At 41.2% G+C, this 21,013-nt stretch overlaps 1 protein-coding gene across 1 annotated transcript in view; it reads left to right on the top strand.

Annotated features, from left to right (window-relative positions):
- LOC146615047 (uncharacterized) overlaps positions 1-21,013 on the top strand; it is a 65,672-nt gene that overhangs the window by 38,410 nt on the left and 6,249 nt on the right. Inside the window, exons 10-13 of the mRNA XM_085376552.1 lie at positions 1,583-1,807; positions 15,972-16,042; positions 18,611-18,721; positions 18,825-18,922. Of these exons, the coding sequence (XP_085232678.1) occupies positions 1,583-1,807; positions 15,972-16,042; positions 18,611-18,721; positions 18,825-18,922 (505 nt within the window). The remainder of the gene's footprint in view (positions 1-1,582; positions 1,808-15,971; positions 16,043-18,610; positions 18,722-18,824; positions 18,923-21,013) is intronic.

Below are 21,013 nucleotides of genomic sequence, written 5' to 3'. Positions count from 1 at the left end.
TTGACAAATGGACACCCCCGTTCATATGCATCACAGTAGTTTGGTCCACCACCTACTGTTCACTAACTGAAGTCTGCGACTTTTTCTACAGTCATCAGAATTAAACACTTAGCAGCCACCATATTGTTTCGGGACAGCTGCAACTCCATATTTATGCAGACTGGAGGTCTCTCTGGGAATGATTTGGGGCTCAAACACAGGCCTTCTCCCAGGCAGCATATGTTACATAGTTTTCCTGCCTATGCAGCTGAGCTGTTTTGATGCCCAGAGTCTATTTGCTAAGGGGAATGTAATTTTCTTTGTAATTAGCCATTTCATGGCTAGTAAAATTAAAGATAAAGTTTTATTTAATGCTTTGACTCCCTTAAGTAAGGCGCCATCCACACTGAAAGTGATTTGCAGTGGCATGGCGACCAGAGACAGGAAAGACTGGGAAACTGGGAATATGGGCCCTGGACTTTAAAGGAGAGCGATGGAAGATGTTTGGAGTTGACCATAAACACTAAATAAGAAATGAATTATTGATTTTAGGCAGAGGAAAACAGATGAGTCTGGTTAATCATGTCTGTTTTGATGTTTCTTTTGTTCTTATGAGGGCTGTATAAAGTTTTGAGTCAAATTTGTCATTTCTTAATTAATGAATCAAGATGATTGATAAAATGAATTTTAACCAAAGCTTTTGTTTTCCTTTTGAAATCGTGTTGCTTCTCATCTCATTTGTCATCGTGTCACTGTTGAAGTTTTTTGTTGCATATGAAACAGAATGATAAATTTTTTGCTCTGAAGATGAATACATTTCTCCGTCTTTCACCCGTTTTGATGACATTGGGGCTTCAGAAGGACGTTGAGGCGTGTGATTGTGTGCACTGTGGTGGAAGACAGCCTGTCAAATGAGACATGGCTACATCAATCTGAGCTGCTGACCTCTGCACGCAGGATAAATGAACGCTCGCCACCACCACGTTCGTGAGGCTTATTGAATCCAATGTCCATCATCTACTCGACCGGTCGAGCTTTCTCCTCTTAATGAATGGACCCGTCTCCTGATGTATCACATTTTGAATTTTCGCTCATGTGCTAACACAAGAAACACTCGTGTTTGCAAAAGTAGCACGAAGAAAAGAGTCTGAAACTCTAATGGAAACTGTCGCAAAAGACAATTTGAGGCTCCTTTAAGCTCAAGTCTGCATTGATGGCGCTCTTTGTCTCTACGCTTCTACACCAAGAAGTGTATTCTGTGGACTTTGTATTTGGAGATAATGGGACTCGTAATTGGCTGGTCAGTGACAAAATAGATGGCTGTTTAAGTCTGGCTCTTTAGTGCGGCACTGAAAGGACTGAAGGAGATGTGACTGCAGCATTCGAAAAAACAATTTGATGAGAATTAGTGTTAGCTATTAACAGCCTGGAAATGGGTTTTAGTGCTTTCTTCTAAGTGGCTCCTTCCTCGAGAATCATGAATACAAATGTGTTTCTTTTGCAGCACTGTGATGTTTAAAGGGTTAAAATGTAGAGAGTAAGCATGGTAGAGCCAGGTCTTTCTTTTTAAATGTATATTTCATGTTGTATGCCTTCACTCCAGGTTCCCACACAGGCGAAGGGGGCCCAGATGAGGAGGAATCCAATTATCCAGGATGGAGGGACCAAGCTGAGTCCCCGGCTGGAGGGAGAAGGCCTGGGAGTCTCGAGGATAAGGAAAGCAAGATGGAGGAGAGGAAAGCAAAGGTGCTGAACGTGCTTTCCAAACTGCAGGACGAAACGCCTCGACAAAGCAAAAGCAGCAAAGGCCACTCAAACTTCGAAGATTGTGAGTTTATAAAAAAAATCTCAGAATGGTTAAAGTATCTTTAGGTTGTGTCCTGGCAGAGATTTTTCCATGTGAGTCTTATAAATCTCTGTGGCGATGGCATCTTAATGAAAAAACACCCTCAGGGAACAGCTTCTTTCCCCACCACGACCTCTGTAATATTTCAAAACATCGGCAATCTCTACGGTGTCACGCTCTGTCTTTGACCAAAATGGGGGCGGTGTTTATGATATCATCAAATGTAAATAAAACCTTGAAGAAGACCGTTTTTCTCACCATAAGCACTTGAAATAATCGTTTGGAAAATTAGGTCCCCTCCCTTAACTTTAAGGGAGGAGGGGACCTACTCCCTTAACAGTACTTAAAGTATTGTTTGTAAAAACATGTCACAAAAGGCCAGAGACCGGTAACTGGAACTGAACCCAAGCGCAGTACCCAGAGCAGAGGCAGAGAAAAGGTTTTAACAGAGTTTTATTGATCAACACAAGGATAATATGTAGTAGTGACAAACGGTACAGGATTTGGGTGGCGTGGCAATGTGGCTGGGGCAAAACAAAGGGGCAGGACTGAGAAGGAAACTGGAGCGGGAACAGTCACATTTGCAGGTGAGAGATGGATGTGTTGAAGGAGAGGCGGCGTAGGTCCGGGTGAGTTTGATGATGTGGATGTGGCTGAGCTGAGATCCTTGTGGTTCCAAGACTGAGGGACTGCAGGAGGGCAGGCAGGTGAGGCAAGGAGTGAATCCCAGGAAACGGAGAGGAAAATCCAAAGTCCAAAAGGCTGTGCGGTTTAAAGCCGTGGAGTGTCTGGGAGCAGCAGGGTAGTCGATGAACTGGTGGAGAAGAGATGTCAGCACAGCGCTTAAATCTCCCAGCCTAATTAGCTCAGTCAGCTCCAGGTGGTAGAGGGTGTGGTGGCCCTGCCCATGGGCGGAGACCAGGGAAGTTCAAGAACCTAGTGGAAGTTTCCAGCCACTCACCCAGACCATGATAAAACAGTTTCAAATCTTGCAGAATTAACTAAATACATCAATGCGATGTGTTTCCAAAACATTTGTGTGTTGTATCGAAGAGATATCAGCTCAACATAAAAAACTGCTGGGCAGTGCTTCTGTGTATTACCGGTTCATACCACAAGATGGTGCAGTGTTTAATTTAACCCTTATTTAACCAGTCGAGTCATTAAAGCTTTGAAATTTTATACTACGGTTCGGAGCCGCGGACCTGTTTTATATATGCGTGAATATATACAAGATCGCTGCAAAAAGTGCAGCCTTACCTAATGTCCACCCTGCTGTTACTCATTTTATATTAAGATTTAAAAATCTAGTTGGTATTGGTATGGCGAGTAACCTTCAGTAATAGTAATAAATCACAAAGTAATAGTACATTCATGTAGTTGTAAAAAAGCATGATAATATAATAGGTAATCCAAAGTATTGAGAATACGTTACTGTCATTGAGTAACGTAACGGAATACGTTACAGAATAAATTTTGGGGCATGTATTCTGTCATCTGTAGTGGAATATATTTTAAAAGTAACCTTCCCAACACTGTCTGTATATTTATAAATCTATATATATCAGAAGTTAAACATTCAAAACTACCTCCTCACTGTCCCCTGGTGATAACATTTTATATTAATACTGCAGAAGCTACTTACAAAACAGCACTTGAAATAACAGCCATAAATAGCTCTATTTCCCATCATGTAGATTGAACTTGACCTGAAATGAGCTGTTCATTGTTGTCCTAACATCTCATTGAGCACACATAAACTCATTTCTGTTTCTTCAGTGGCCACTTAAAGCTGCCTAACAGCTGTGTGTACAACCACTGCATTTGGATACCATTAAAGCTTGAAGTTATGAAGTGTGGCACCTAGACTGATGGGTGTGCAGGTGCAGGGAGCTGTAGCTACCTGCTAGCTGCCTCCCATTGGACCAAAAGGGTTAATGGGTGATGTCCTAGTGGTTACATCCATCTTTTATATACAGTTAAGTTGGAGGTGCAATAAAGCTGGTGTCTGGTAAGCATTTTGGCATTCCTCCGATCGTGTCATTTCACTGTTTGTTAACATGTTGAAGTTGTTTTTGCGGCCATTTGCATTTTAAATTCTATACACCTTGTAAAGCGTTTTCAGTCTGAACTGAAAAATAAACACAGACAGACATCAGCCTGGTTGAAAATGTTAAGTGTTATTCTTAACTGTTAGCAATTAGCAATATTTGAAGGCTGAATCTGTCTGTCTGCCAACCCTCTTCTTTGCCTCACTTCATAGACGATGCACAAAAAACACAAACGCATTTACCAACACTCCTCTCGACTCGAAATTTACCCTCAATTACAGCACTTGATTTTTACAATTGCCTTTTTTCTGCAAGCAGGAGTTTTAGCCAGGAGTTCTCGAGTTTCCCTCAAGTGCCTAATTTCTGGCATCCGAGCCTTTGTAAGAGCGCTGGGGACAGCAGCTCCGACAATAAGCATCTACACCTAAGGTCAAGTCTGAAGGGGCTGGCCCTCTGCGGAGGTCAGTCAGGTCAGAGTTGGCATGTGAGTGTTGGCACCCATGAATAGGACTGATTGGACAGGTTTGTTCAGAGAGTAATCAAGCAGGATGGAGAACCCAGCAGCTGGCCTCGCTACTTTGCAGAAAGGTTATTACTAATGGAAAGCCTTTGTGTTGTTACAGGAGTGTGCACTGTGGTTACTGTGTGTGTGTGTGTGTGTGTGTGTGTGTGTGTGTGTGTGTGTGTGTGTGTGTGTGTGTGTGTGTGTGTGTGTGTGTGTGTGTGTGTGTGTGTCTACTGTCACTGTTTATTTTTGACCGGAGCATGACATCTGTTTTCAGAGAAATGCTCCTAAAACACACTGTGAACTGGATTTTCTCATTACCTCATTATCAAACAATAAACGGGTGTCAGGGCTTGGTGGATACAAAAATTGAGGGAAAAGAGAGTGACTATTGACTGATTGCTATGCCCTAACCACAGACTGCTTTCTCAGATTCTGCCTCAGACCATTTATTTCAAACCCTCTCCACTCTCTCACTATATTCCACTCTTGCAATCTAATAAGGCTAAATATAAATCTCAAAAACAAATGATAACATTCAAAATACCTTTGCTCAACTAAATACTAAACCCCAAATTTCACTCAGTCGATCCACCAATGTCTGTAGCATCAGATGCTTTATGAATGTGCCCTTGTGGTCAATTAGACTAGGAAAGAATGGTAAATGGTCTGTATTTGTATAGCGCTTTACTTGGTCCTAAGGACCCCAAAGCACTTTACACTATACACAATCATCCACCCATTCACACACACATTCACACACTGGTGATGGCAAGCTACATTGTAGCCACAGCCGCCCTAGGGCGCACTGACAGAGGCGAGGCTGCCGGACACTGGCACCACCGGGCCCTCTGACCACCACCAGTAGGCAACGGGTGAAGTGTCTCGCCCAAGGACACAACGACCGAGACTGTCGGAGCCGGGGCTCGAACCGGCAACCTTCCGATTACAAGACGAATGCCCAGGTTTTTAAAGCTAGATTTATCACATTTACTATATTTAAATATACTAACACTTATACACTTATTTGCTAACAATAGAAAGCACAAATGCTCTGGATTCTGTAACACTAGTGAGATAATCCCATTAAAAGTTCTCTAGAAAGCATCGCATGCACACCTGTCAATCAAATTAGCCCCACTCCAACATAACACCTCGATTACATCCAAACAGGTGATTAAAAAAAGTGAATGGTGTAACTGTGTGTATTGTGAATGTAAGCCCAACACGGGGCAATGGCTGGAAGTGAGCAATAGCTATAAACCTATGTGCAGTACATCATTTGATATTTTATATTTGGACTATGTTAAGCTTCACTGTCCCTTTTAAATAAATAAAGAATTATAAAATGCTAAAATTAAAGGACTTCCTGTCCACAGAGACCAAACCTGTTGTTGTACCAGGCTGTGAATGTGTTGTTTTAATACAGTTTTTAAAAGTAATTCTAATAAAAAAAATGTACGTACATTAATAAAGTAACAAGACTCTCAAGGGGTGAAAAAAAAAAAAAACCCTTGAGATTTTTCTCTCCATATTATGAACGTCAAATAAATCCAGTTAGTTTTGAAATCTTTTGTCTTCTGTAAAAAAAATAGACTCCTTGTATTGATGCAACATGAAGGATTCTTTCATTATTTTTCAGGTTTAGAAAAACAGTTTTGGTTAGAATTAACACAAAATTATTAGCATTGAAAATTTAATTAACACTGAAATATGTTGAAATTATGAAGGCACTCAGTGACTGTGCTTGTGTGATTGGCTGCTGTGTTTTCTCTCCTGGCTCATTTTTGTATTTTTGTCTGCCAAGGGTCCTTTTGTTTTCTCGTGTTTGTCCTTGTGTGTGGCTTGTATCTGTATGTCTGTGAACTCCCTCTGGTTCATTCTTGTAACTGTGGCCCCTCATTAGTCTCTAAAAAGGACATAATTGTTGTTGTTTTGTTCGGCACCGAGCCCTTGCCAAAGGATTCCCAAAATCCACCCCCACCCCTACACCTGTAATGTTTTTGTCCATTCAGTCCCGTGACACTCCAGGTTGTCATCAGTCAGCAATCGCTGCCGTGCGCCTCGTGTCTGGAGTCATTCTGCAGAGATGAGTCAAAGCAGAGACAGTATGTACACAGGCACAAAGAGAAGATTTTATGTGATGAGCTGTTGGTTTCTTACACAACAGAAAAAAAAGTAAAACCTTTTTCACCTTTGATCTTCTGTGCCCCCTTTTTATAGAATAAGTGGCACCTAAATAGTGCTTCATATGCTTCATGTGCCCTTTTTTATGCTGGGACTCTACTAAAGAGAATCTTTTTTTTTTCCTGAAATAAGCTATTATGGCTCCTGATTCCCCAAAAGCTTTGGAAAGGACCTCCTGCTTTTGAAAAGTACTGTGTGTACTTTCTGGGCATGCCATGCCTGGGTAAATGACCTTATTGTTATGGACACGAGCAGGTAAAGAAAAACTCATCTAAGCTCTGTGACCACAGCATGCAGAAAGAGGATGCCACACCCCAGATTCATATTATTTTTACTTGAAAGCAAACATAAACTAAGCTACAAGAGGCGCAAAAGAAACAAAATGACGTAATGCAAATAAGCCAAAAAAAAATTCCTCCCTAAACCAGTTAAAAACTAAAAATTAATTAAAACTATGAGAACAGGAAACACAAAGGATATATACTCAGAAGTCTATCAAAACATACAAGCTTAGCATGTAGCAGCTGTCTGATCTAAGAGACAGGCTTCGTTTCCAACCTCCCTTAAATAAGAACAGGATAACCTTTCCCATTACTTACTCCATCATGTCACACCTGAGAATGAGAGGGAGGAGGTGAGGAAGGGGGTCAAAAAGAGGGACTCCTGACTGAGAAGAACCTCCTTTTCACTGCTTGTATTTATGATGTCATTCTTTTGGGCATTAAACACCGCTTGTATGAACGTAGATGGACCAGTAACTCTCTTCTCACTAATGATAAGGACCCTAAGAGACCTTTTAAAGGCCTCCACTTCAGGGTTCATGTCAATTCCAATTCACCGTGGGTACTGAAAGCCTTGAACTCCAGTTCCAAAAACTGTTTCAAATGAACAAATATAAAACAACATATGTAGAAATGGATTGAAATTAATGAGAAATATTTACTTTCTCAAAAATAAAAAACTATTTACACTCAGAATTACCTTGCAACACAAAACAACAAGACAGGAAGGTTATAGCTGATATTCAGATGAAAACTGAGGTTTTCAGCTGTGATTTGAACTGTGTCAAAGAGTCTAGCTGACAAAGTTGTAGTGCTAATGAGATACTGGACTTCTAAAAGCCACTTTGGGCTCCATTCACCTCTATCTCCAATGGACAACCCAAGCGGATGTCAAGTAGTTGTGGTTTCCTTTGTGTTGCTAAAGCGTGCCTGTTAGCCAGCGGCTGGCTGTGGTGGAAGGGACCCTGTGGGTCTCTGATGAATGCCATTGTTGATATGGAACACCTGCCAGCCTTGAAACCAGCCTCACTTTGACCCCACCCAGTAACACCACCACCACCAGCCCACATTACTGCTTTCTACCTGTGGGTTGATGTCTAATTGTTGGCTCCAAACAGTGAATTAAAGAGAAAGTGAACAAGAAAGACCAGTTGCTTAAAGAGCAGGTAACAAGAGGTCATAGAAATAGTTACGTGTTTGCAGGGGGATGTCCATAGTGTGCGTTCAGGTACAGTGCTTTTATGTAAGCCCTGTTTGTTCAGCCTTTGGTGTGGCATACCTCTATGTATTTACCATCAGTCCAGAATGACTAGGCAAACAAACAGCTTGTCTATTGATGAGCAGGAGCGTGGAATATGCCCGCTGTATTCATAAGAGAGAAAAAAAAGAAGGGAGAGAGCAAAGTAAATCTGTCAAAGCGTCTATTATATGGTGTCCAAACAGAGAGTGCCCTCGACAATGGCCTTATTAATGGCACAATGTCAAGGAGCGGCAGGGCAATAATAGCAAATGATTTGTCTTTGTAAGGTTATCTCTGGAGATCAGGTATTGCAGCAAAGCAGATGATTTGGACTCTTGGGAGCATATCAGGAGGATCTGCGGCAGGAGCTGATTGGTCGTAGGCGTGTGTGCATGTGGAAAGCGTAAGTTGTGGTTTGTGGTGAGGCCGATGGCGTGCAGCCAGAATCAGGAGTGTGGCCGCTACGTGCGTCTTTGTTTGTTTTCCTACCAGAGCTTTAACCCCCTCCCCTTCAACACACACACAAACACAGTCTTTTTGGAGAAAGTGAGGGGTGGAGTCATGAGTCCATGTAGAAACAACAGAGGCTTAAGGATAATGCTGCTGTGCCGTCACCTGTTTTAGCACGGTAGTACCTAACTCTGCTACACTGTGTTTTGAACACTGGTGACCTTTAAAAAAAACTGTTGCATTTAAAGTTCTTGCATTTCCCATGTTTGCAACAATTATGATTATAATGTAGTCTTTCACCACAGTCACTGATATGACAAAATTACACCTCACTTCTTGTTTTCTGTTTTCTAAGCTCCTTATTTACCTGCTAGTATAGAAAACAAGTCGGCATTCTGAAGGTGTTTTTAAGCTCCATAAATGTTTTCCATGTATCCAGTGATACAATTGCCTGCCTGTAACTTAGTTTCTTGTTGTAATTTAGTCTTTCTGGACTGTGAGTGAATGGTGGGCTACAGTTCCTCTTAAACAATATATTCTATTAGGCCATTTCTAAATGTGATGTAGGCTTTGAACTGACATAAGGAGACACAGAACCACCTCAAAAAGACTCTGAACCACCAAAAATGTACCTGCGATGTTCCCCCTTTACTCCCGATGTGATCTCCTGTGCTGTTCCCTCGTGTCTACACCTGCAGTTTGTATTTTGTGGATTTAATATCAACTAATAAATGTAATTAATTTAATGCGTAATGTGACATGCATTGAATTTGTGAGTACAAAGATAACAGGTTAGCTGTTTATTCTTTAATATTAATCCTTTGCAGGCTGAGTTAAATATGCATGAGTTGTCTGTTGTAACTCTGAACTCAGGTAGGTTTCATGAAAAATGTACAGGTACAGGGGGAACGTTATTGCTGTTGCACAACTTACTCATACATTTGACTCTATGTGTTCAGTATAGACTGCACCTCCTGCTGGTGTATCATGTGGAGGCTGACATCGCCACCTCATCTATATTCTATATATTCAATATTATTGTGTAATGACACGCTCAAAGCTCCTCTCACCTGCTTAACACATAGGGTCTCATCACTTTTACAGAATCATCTCATTTTTAAGGACCCATTTCTCATAGATTTTATCCTGTCAAAACATGTTTATCTGCTTCTGTATGAACGCACTTTGTTCTAAATCTGCGCTCTTAATCACATATTTTAGTCCCGTATATGTGGGGCATGTTTCACCCTGACATCTTCCTGCTGTTAAAAACGAGGTCACCTCCTCTCTGCTGCTGAATGTGACCTTTGTTGAAGGAATTATGGATCACAGCATACAGTGTGATGATGAGCAGAAACAAAAGTCTGGGATTAAGCGGGAAAGAGAGCAACAAACAAGTGGACACATTACAAACACAATGAACCCCTCTGTGTGCCCGTGTGTTATACATCACAGCCTTACATTGTTTTACAGAGGTGTTTTTGTGTAGGTATGCACAAATTGAATGTGGGCTGTATTTTAAACTTAAGGCATTAAAACAGTCAGAACTGGGTGTGATGATCTGTTTTCACATATTTCACTTTTACTCCCAGAAAAGCACATTTTTATGCTTAACCCTAAAACTTACCGGAATTTTTTTTGTAAATACAGCACACACTTTAACCAAGTGTAGTTTTCCTGCTGAAACTGTGATATATCCTGTTACATGCTCAGAGTTGAGGGGGGGATATTTCAACCCTCCCCCATGCACTTTGAGGGCTTGTCATTCTTTCATTTATTTCATTAAATATACTCAAATTACCATAGAAAAACTATGTTTTTAATCCAGGGGTCACGTGGTAACGTTTTGCAGATTTGTCTGATTTTACATTTGTGTCTCTAGTATGCTGTTCAGTTACAAGACCGGACCGTTTTGCTGTTTCTATTCAACAAGTGAAAGCTAAGGGGAAAAAGGTAACTAGCTTAGAATTTGTGGGGAAACGAATTAAACCCATTATCGAGCACAAATTCCACCAAAGCGTTAATTTAAAATACTTTAGTGGTTAAATTATAAAGGACTGGTAACCTTAAGAGCAGAAGTTATTAATAGCAGATATTGAGACTCAGGAAGGGCAAAACACAGCTAAATCAAATGAATATAGGAGCTGCTGAAAGTAGCTTTATTAATGGTTTATTAACAGTGTTAATATGCAGAGTAATTGGTAACTAAAATCTTTAACATCTTAGGACCTGGCGTTCACATGTGTGGACATCACATTTTGGGTTGTCTAGACCAAAATACTAAATTTTGCTCTACAAGGGCCTGATATCCACTAAAGAGGACATTATACTGCCACTTTTCTATCAAAATTTAAAGAGAATGTCCTTATGTGTGGCTCTTATTTTTATCAGAAACAAAAATCAGGTAAAAAAAAAAAAAAAATCATGTCATTCTTTGTTTTTACATTCATCAGGTCCCAATTGGCCCAAATAGCAAAAAGAAATTAAAAATACATGCCATGAAAGAGTTTGGGTCTTAGGAGGTTAACATTCATGGCCCTGCTGCTGCCAGCCTGCAGTAGGATTTATCAGAAACCTGCCAAATATAAAGAGCTAAGGGAACTAGAGAAGCAGTTTATCTGCATACAAACACGTATTTATTTTTTTGTTGTTGTTGTTGATTCAGGTGCTTTGTGCCTATTTAAAACAAACCTCCGGTGGTTTTAACGTTTTGAAGAGGAGGTCAGATAATTAACTTTTATTGGCTTAGCTCAAAGCTTTTGATAACAAACATGATTAAAAAGATGTCGTAAACTCTTCTTTCACTCCACCTGGATTCACTTTCTTGGTCGCAGCAAAGAGGCAGGGCTTTAAATCCACCATGAAACAGATGCTGCTGGGCACGACTTGGTCATGGTGACTTTATTTATTACATGTTTGTTTCCTTCATTACAGTCCATCTACTTCTAGTTGCACGTGCGAGTGAAACGTTTCACTACCGAGTGCGGCACACGCATTGTCCACTTCCTGCTTTGTTTTCCACAGCACTAAGACAACCTCTGTATTTACTACAGACTGCAAGAAACAAGCGAATAATTAATGAGGGTTGCATCAGCCGTTATTCAGAGCTGTGATTACTAGAAACAGCATCAATATTTGCCATAGAGGGAAATATAAATCATACACAGACTGATAACGGTCAGTGGAGCAGTCAGAAGTATTTTTCATCTGTCAGCTGCAGACGTTGGAAACAATGTCCGAGGGTGTGTATTAAATGAGCTGTGACCTGCGGCTCTGTGCCGGTGCAAGAGCACTGACTCCACGAGAGAAAAGAAACAAAACAGAAAAACAAACGCCGGTAAAAGAGTGAACCTCCCTGCTCATCATCATCATCATGGCCCCATTCTTCCTCTTTCAATTGCAACTGAATCGCCTCGGTCTCATTACAGATTATGGCCTCAACAGAGTGACTCTCCCCTTTCTCTCGCCTTTCTCCACACAGTCCCTCTCTTGATTAACATTTTCTGCTAGGCTTCACACCAAAGGCACAACCTGTGCGCTTTAAAGGCAGGGTGAAAAAAAAGCCATCGAGCGCTGGAGTAGAATCAGATAAGGCTATCAGGCAGGAGGCTTTACTGCCTCGGCTTTGTCCCGCTCCTCCACCCGGCCTCGCTTCCTCCCTCAATCTCTCACTCCACTGCACCTTTTGTCCAGCCTGATTCCCTGACAGTACGCTCTTCTCAGCCGGGGACCCCCCAACCTCCTCCAGCACCACTGCACTGTGAGCCTGAGCGCTGCAAACAGCAGCTGAAAGAGAAGGCGAGGCTGATGTTGAAGGTGAAGCCCCAGCAAACTGCTTTAACTCTCAGAACAAGCCTCATTCAGCGTGTTTCACGGAAACAAGTGGAAAATAAAGTGCAGTTTTCATCCGGAAGCAGTACTTAGAGGACAGTTTGGCCCCAGATTTCATTCATGTGAACCATTGGCTCTGGTGAAAGCTGAGAAAAGTTCCTACCTGACACCATCAGAATCAAGTGATTTATTCATTTATTTAGCTTTTATATTGTAACATTAATATATGTTTATGAGGCAAAACGTATATATAATATACTGTTGTTAATAACAACAGGTCTTGATCTAAGACCAAAATCTTGCTTTGTTACATAAAACTTCAGATGCATTAACATCATGGGATATAGCAGAGTTTCAGTAGCAAAACTTCATCAATTTAATGTCTCAGATTTAGAGTATCGGTTAACATGCTTGAATATTTGTGCACAAATCTGCCATATTGTTTTAAGTTTAAGTTTTAAGAATGCAAGCATGTTTGTAGCTTAACGCGTATCATTAGACCAGGCAATGTTTCCCATCTTCTGAGAGCGTGTGAATTGTAGCCTGTAGAGGAATAGCACCTGGCGTGGTCTTCTGCTGCTGGAGCCCGTCTGCTTCAGGGTTGTGCTTTCAGAGATGCTCTTCTGCATAGATGTAGCGAGTTTTGTTTTACGTACTTTAGCCTTTCTGTCAACTCAAAGCAGTCTGGCCACTCTCGTGTGACCTCTGACATTTTCACCCTGAAAACTGTCCATGCATACACTGAATATAATATATATTGTCCCGTCCCGTTGAGTGTAATTTCCTTTGCTAAAAAGAGGGGGGGGGGGGGGAAGTATTCAGTGGAGTTTTTTTTTAATGTAGATTGTGGCTTCCTGTATTAGCTGTGTTGTCATATATTTCTGGGGTGAAGTCTCAAAATATAAAGTCTAATGGAGTGCAAAAATTTAAAAAAAGAAAAAAGATCCTGCCTGAGTAAATGATCGGAAAAATTATTTTAAAAATGCACCTTATATACGCCTGGATGGTTTTTATTATTAGCGGTATCAGTGTGTGTGTGCGTGTGTGTGTGTGTAACCTCATATTGTCATTGTGGACTCACAGACGTCAGCACAGGTCAGCTGCTCACTCTCCTCCAGATGGTCAGTGAACCTCAGCCTCCTCAGAAAAAAGAGGAGGAGGATCCATTCACTGTGTCACACAAGGTGCCAGTTCACTTCAGCAGATTGACCGGTGCACTGATGCAGCCACCGAGGAGGATGAGGAAAGCCTTTAAATCCCCGCCCGGGCCCGCTGCAGGCCGAGCTGCGGCTGCACGCATGTGTCCCTCCAGATCCTCGTCCCGCACCCTCGTCTCATCGCAGATATTTGCAAACAGATGCGAAGAAGGCAGGCCGCCTTGCTTTTTTTGATTAATCAAGCTTTAACAAGTCAAGTTGACTGGATGCGAATGTAACATTTAGCATGTGAAAAGAGGAGGCCTGGTTTTGATTAGGCCTAAGCTGATAAATGGCAGATTCAAACAGGCCCCCCTGCCATTGGAGAGAAACCCCAGAGGTCCAGAGGTTTAAGTCCAGACTGATATCAACTCTGTTGCTTCTCTTTCTTCTTCACACCAATGAATAGATCCATTATTCAGTAGACTCATTCGCATCTCCTAAATTGAAGTGGCAGCAGCTTAAAAGCCCCGTTTTCTAACCCCCCTTCTCGCTTTTTATACGGAGTCGCTCTCCCTAACAAATTTGCCTGCTGAAATATTCATGGGTGCGATTTGTCTCAGTTTGTGCCCCTCGTGTAATCATCGCTTTTACATTTGGGATTTTTGCACTGAATCAGGGAAATAAGCTCATGTTTTTCTCCTAATAGAGTATGTTTAAAAGGAGTTTACATGAAAGCGGCATAAAAACATCATTTAAAACAATATAGAATTGAATTTAGCAGATACTGTTTCTGTACTTTGCTTTTTTGCATGCAAAAGGACTGTATTGTAATCTGCTGGCATGCTTATCTCCCTTCTGTTTTCCTTTGGGTAGCTTTACATTGTTATAATAATGATTCTCACTCACAAGCTACAACTTTCTCTTTTTTCAAAATCAACTCCTAAAAAGAATTTTTTTTTGTACATCTTGTAAATAAACTCCAGCTTGATATACTTGGTATCTTGGGAAACTTGTAAATCGACAGTTTAATTAATGCCCCATAAAAAAATACATGTTTTTTAAAAAAAACTCTTTTAGAAGGCCAAAAGTGATGCCTAGAAGATTAGCCTGGTTTTAAAATAAAAAGAAGACCGTTCATATGCCAGAAGTTGTTTTGACCAGCCACCAATTCCATATGGTGATCAAACAGCTGGAACATTTACCCCAAATGTGCCAAAAAAAAATGCACAGCAAGTTATCAGAAAAGACTTTGTTGCCACAACAATGCAGTCCGATGGTCTATAACTCAAAAAACCTGAAGGTAACATTTTGTCTGGCTTCATTAAATATACTAAAGTCAATATATAAAAACAGCTGAGCCTCTGAAAAGCTGAAAAGCTCCGTGTAGTTCCACTGTAGAGTTTGCATGGAAACCTGCCTCCCAGTAGACCCACATGTGGACAAACTGCTGTCAGTACAGGGAAGCATATCGTTATTATTTGTTTCTATCTAAGTTCAGTATGTAGGCCAGAGAATTTTGTTAAAGCGATTCATTTTTTAAAATGAAGAAATAGAACTGAAGTTGTAAACAACACTAGTTGACATCACCAGAGTTAAATGTTATGCCTTTGATCTTTGAACACATCTGGAAACAGTGTTTTTTTTTTGTTTTGTTTTGTTTTTTAAGTCCTGAAAATAGAAGAAATTTAAAAATAGAAAGCAGAAAAGTTTGCTATCACAGAAACCTCAGAAAAGTGGTCAGTCTAGGCCAGTGGTTCTTAACCTTGTTGGGGGTACTGAAGCCCACCAGTTTCATATGCGCATTCACTGAACCCCTCTTTAGTGAAAAATAAAATGTGATTTTTTTCAAATTCAAGACATAGATATGTTTTTTACTGGTGTACAAAATGAGCCATGCATGTCACGGCGGAGGTTCTGCCGAACCCCTGAGACCGACTCACCGAACCCCTAGGGTTAGTGTTTTTCCTAAGTAGAAATGATTTAATACAAATGCTAATATTTCCCTCTAATATACTCAAACTCAGGAAAAACCTTTTCCCTATTCAACCACAGCAGTGCCGTTCATTTCGAGGCCTTGACCGCTGCATCTATTCATCTCACTTTCTGTCTTCATATAAAGACCCAGCAGCCAAGTGCCACTCTGACCCCCTTCCTCCCCTCCTTCGCTCCCTCCTCCCCGATCTTGGTCAACTGGACGTCCTGTGAACCTCTCGCCCCGTATTGTCCCCCCTCCCTGACCCCGGTGCGACCAGAGGAGAGAAATATTGCCCTAATCCACTCTGCACACACACACATGCACACACCGTGAGAAGCCTGACGTTGTTACTCGAGCTGCATGTTTCTTTTGACTATCACACATAAAGATGATGAATTCACCGTCTGAAATTTAGTATGTCTAAGAGTACAGTTAACATGGCTTCCCCTAGCTCTCAACTTTTGCCTTTGTTTTCTTCTCTTTCCAGTCGACTTTTTGGCAAAGTACTGCATTTTCAGTCAGGAGAAGCTGGCCGAGTACAAAAGGGCTTTTGAAGCAGTAAGTGAAAAGGGATTTAAACCCTTTATATTCCCCTTTTTCTTTTAGGATATTCTGTTTCACTCACTGTAATTTGCTGCTCTCCCTCCCAGAAATACAGATTTTTTTTCTCCTAACAGTAGCAATGGCTTGCAAAATTTAGGAAAACTGTAAAAATGTTTATCTCAGAATTTAAGAATTTAAGAAAAATCACTTTTTTCCAGTTCACAATCACAGTCAACAAAGAAAACCAATGAGTATTAAAAGAAGGTTGAAACAGATTTCAGCCTTAAGAAAAGATTCTGCTAGTTAATTAATGTGATAATTCACACCTTGGTTGGATTCCTACAATATTTCCAAGGGTCGAAACGAAAAGTCAAAAGAAAAGACTTTAAATCTCAAGTTTTGAGTTTTTGTTTTGCTTTTTTGTAAAATATTTATCGTTTTTTCCACTTTAACCACTATGCTCTGCAACTGGTTGCCAAGTGGTTGCTGGATTTTGCTGGTTGTTACTAGGTGAAAGCACCAAAAGCCTTCTATGCTAGTGATTGCTTTGGTGGTTAGCATGGAAGACGGCGACTTGTCTGCAAACAGTTGACAACTACTCGCCAAGCAGTAGTGAAATGTGAAAAAGTATGAGGCAACCTGGAGTCTTTTTCCCTTCAAACTAAAAGTTCTACCTTACCGCCACAACCAACATGTTTTAAAAAGCGCAGTTTTTAGTTTGAAGGCAAAATGTTTCTGTTTCCAGTTTGCGTTTTGAAGTTTCACTACTGAAAAGACGACAAGTTGGCATCATTCATGCAAACTAGAGGCAATCTGCTACCAACAAATCTGGTGGTGTAACCTCGAGCAACCACTCTCCAACTAGTTGGGGAATACACGTTTTCCTCTAGTCCTGCGTGATTCAGGTTTTATATTCACCTTTATTCTTTAGTATATTCTCTTTCTTTCACTGTAATTTGCTGAACTTCCTTTTAGTAATAATGTAATTTTTCTAGAGATGGACCGATCCGATATTACGTATCGGTATCGGTCCGATACTGACCTAAATTACTGGATCGGATATCGGAGAAAAATAAAAAATGTAATCCGATCCATTAAATATCACGAAAGCACCTCACAAAACTTGCAACACGCCGTAACTCGCCTCAGAACGTTAGCACGTCGGAGCAGTATGCATCACGTGATAGAGCGGCTGTGGCATGCGGGACCTGTGGTGGTCTGGATAGCATTTGGAGCTTCGCTAGCAACCTGGCATTTCATCTCCGACAAAGTTATCCCCGAGAGAAGTAAAGCAAGTGTGTAAGTCCATCTCTGAATGTTTGTAAAGCATTCCTGCGTTAAGCTTAACGAGCGACTGCCTCTCGCTCTCCGGCTGCTACTTCAATCGTGAAACTGCTTAAATGATCAGCTGATCGGCTTTTCTGTCGCGAGTCCGTCTTTGTTTTTGGTCCACTTTGCACCAGAAAGAGGAAACCAGCGGCTGAACAACAGTAGCACGTTTAAGCTTGATAAGCTGTTGTTAGAATTTATTTAATATTACTTTCTACACCAGGATCGTTTTCTACGTAGCTGACCTAGCAAAGTTTAGCCAGGGGGGCCGATAGGGCATTAACTGGGAAAAGGGGGCACCAAGACATACTTTTCTTTCTTATTCTCATTTAAAATGTCTAGCTTTTAATAAATAATTATCTGACACACAAAGTTTTAATTTGATGTAAAATGAATAGAAGTCAATTACTGTATATAGTGACTATTAAGTCTAATATATATACCCTAGTAAGCTATAGTACTTTTTCCTTTGGGAAGGTACCATCTGTGCAGTCTGCAATTTTGTTGAAGAAAGATGTTGAATCTATTTAATATTTCTTGAAAAATAATTGATTTCTGTGCATTTTTTTTCACACTGCATCAAATTAAGGTTGATTACGTCGATTAAGCATCATGAGGTGGCGCGTGAGGGGTGGTTCCCTATTTTTTATTTATTTATTTTTGTTGTTGCTGGGAGTTGGAACCCTATTAGTTAGGTTGCTTAATATTTACGCTAAGTACTCTTTAAAATACCAGAATAGGGAGGATGGTGTAGGTCTAAGTTTATTAGATTGATCAGTATTGCTGAACTATGAAATATTTTTTTTGTATACAGGTATAACAGAATAGCTTTAGTGTAGTTGTTGTTTTAAACTTGAGTATGAACTTGCAGACTTGCAAAATGCAGCAAGATATTTTAAAAAACAGTTTTGTTGATTAAAAAACACTATATCGGATTCATATCGGTATCGGCAGATATCCAAATTTATGATATCGGTATCGGTATCGGACATAAAAAAGTGGTATCGTGCCATCTCTAAATTTTTCCCACTGATGGTAGTAAGGTTGACAATAAGTTGGCTTTTAATTAATCAGTTAATCCAATCATCCTCAAACTGGATGGATTTATTTCCAAACATAATAAAGAAAGTAAAGGTCAAGCTACAGATTTTAATCATCTATCACAACTTTCTGTTGTTTCTTTATATAGTACCCAGCATTTTTCCCTGTTTAATCCTTTAAGTTAAAGATGGTAATGGCAGTCTTCTTTTGCAGGAGGACAGTGACGGTGATGGCTACATCTCCTGTCTGCAGGTCCTCCTCGCTCTTAAAAACATCATCCCTCCTGAGCTGCTTTCCGAAGAGGAAGAGATCTACGTCTACAGGGTGGGTCTTCGCTTTGCCTGCACACGCTCACATCACACATTCACGACGCTTTAACAGTTGCATGGGTTTGCTTTTTGGATTTCTTTTCTTTCTTATTTTTCAGATCCTGGAGATGGTGGACTTCAGAGTGACAGATGGGCTCGTGGACCTGAGGCTGTTTGCTGTAATTGCAAGCCTGGCACAGAAAATTGCATCCATGGAGTAAGTGACCAACTAACACACCCCTCAGAGAAGCCGGAGGAGGAGTCGCTGACCTCCCATAAATAAGAATAAGACTGTGTATGCAAGTTTGTTCCAGTGATTTTGCCATCGTGTGTGGGACTCTCTTTGATCCACTTTACCTTTTTAGAAATGTTTTATACGACTTTAGAGGTCAAGGTTTCGAGTCTGGATGTGATAACTGTGCACTTTGCCCTTAAGGGCTGAAACCAATGTTGAATAGTCACCAGAATTTGACTTAATTCAAACTTATCTTACCATGAAAAAGTTAGATATCATATATATCCATTAATTTGGAAGAAAACAGCTAGAAAAATGATGCAAAAGCTGTAAAAGAGTTAAAAACTTTATTTAAAGAGCTGTGTTGTATTACTTTAAAAAAGTAATGCATTGCCTCCTTAAAGAGAGTAAAAGTTATATAATTACCAAATAAACAGTATAAAACTAACATTACAGCCACACCGTGACACAAATCCCTGTGCTAATGAAGGCACACGCTACTCTTTCTTTTAGTCTTTAGGTTTTATTACAAAGATGACCAATGAGTGCATCACAGGAAACACTGACTGCACTGTGGCCGTGAAGCAAGTCTGCTCAACTGGTTTTAGCTTTCGAAACTCAAGCTTTGGCTCTTTTCTTGTAAGAGGGGTCTTCATACACTCACTCTGGGGTCGTTGCCTACATGGACCGTCGACTACTGTGTCACAAACGACCGTTCTGTGTGTTACTCTCACGTGTGCTGTTGTTGGTGCTTGAAGGTGTCCACTTCAGACACTTTCTGGGCTTCTCATGCTGCTTTTTGGATCTCTGATGTTTTTTCGTGCTTCTCCCGTTCCTAAAGAGCTCCACTGTGGAGCTGGTCTGCAATTAATACATGAAAAAAATTCAACAATTTATTTATTTAAAACAACCCTGAAACAAAACAAAACAAAAAAATTCTCCTCATATCAAACGCTCTACAATCCAGGGGCTGCTCGCTGTGTGTCTGTGTTTTTAGCCAAAAAGATATCAGGTGTTTTCACTCCTTTCTCACTTTTCACGGCGTAAACGGGAGAAAAAAGAATTAGCAGGCGAACAGATCGTGAAAATAACCGAACCCTGAACCCTGCTCGGGCGGCGCTCGGCCTCCGCGTCCTTGTGTCTCTGCATTGTGCCCCATATGTCGCAGATTCCCACACACAGCGATCTCTCGCTGCCCCGGGCTCTATAGCTTCCTACACACAGGAGAGTGTGGAGCCAAGCCAGCACCAGAGGTCCCCGAAGGTCAAGGCCTGCACCCAAAACCTTCACCCCAGAGTGAGAGCTCCCTCTCAGCGAGTACGGGGCCAGGGTCATGGGTCCTCTGATTTACGGCCAGCCCCTTTGTGTGGTGCATTAGAGGAGGCCTGTAGACTGGCTGCCTCGCTGGCACAGAAAGCCCAGGGTGTCTGCGCTCTATAGAGGCAATTATAGTAATGATAATGAATGTCCATATTAAACCTCTTTTCACAGAACTCCTTTCTGCGATTTAAATGATAAGAAGAGAGGAGATCAGCGCTCCTATCGCCACCTCCTAAACAAGGAGAAAACAATAGCATCCTTCTGCCGTCTCATCCCAACTGAACTCAGCTGATCCTCTTACCTGTTTCACTTAATCCTGTTGTCTGTAATCCTAGCTTCGAAATGAGCTGCAACAGTAGTTACACAATCAGCCTTTCTGATCATGAAGGGCTTAGAGGAGGCGGCTCCCTCATGTTCATAGATGTTTCTTGCAGTTTAACGGCACAGTAATTACACCCTCCTCCCCCGTTTGCTCTCCTCTTTTCTTTTCATCTTTAACTGTCCTCCCCTCTCGTGTCTCTCGTCTCTCCGGCTCTCTTTTTGCCTCCCTCTCACCCTCTCTGTGCTCTCCTGTTTTGGCCCTTGACTCAGGCCATCTGTCCCTGTGTGGCATTGTGCTTCCTCACAAGTCCACCTCACACAGCGCCACATTCCCTCAGGCAGCATCACGTGGTCTGACGGGAAGCACATTACCATGCAGAATTCCCGAACGGCATCGAGCGGAGCCGGCTCATCCTCGTGCTTTCGCTGGAA

This window comes from Diplotaxodon limnothrissa, linkage group LG17 (genome assembly GCF_057381915.1).
Source record: "Diplotaxodon limnothrissa isolate DT_005_m linkage group LG17, D_limnothrissa_male_GT1.1, whole genome shotgun sequence".
NCBI classification, from domain to species: domain Eukaryota; kingdom Metazoa; phylum Chordata; class Actinopteri; order Cichliformes; family Cichlidae; genus Diplotaxodon; species Diplotaxodon limnothrissa.
The sequence above is the reverse complement of the archived record's forward strand: the minus strand, read 5'-3'. Positions and strand labels throughout refer to the sequence as shown.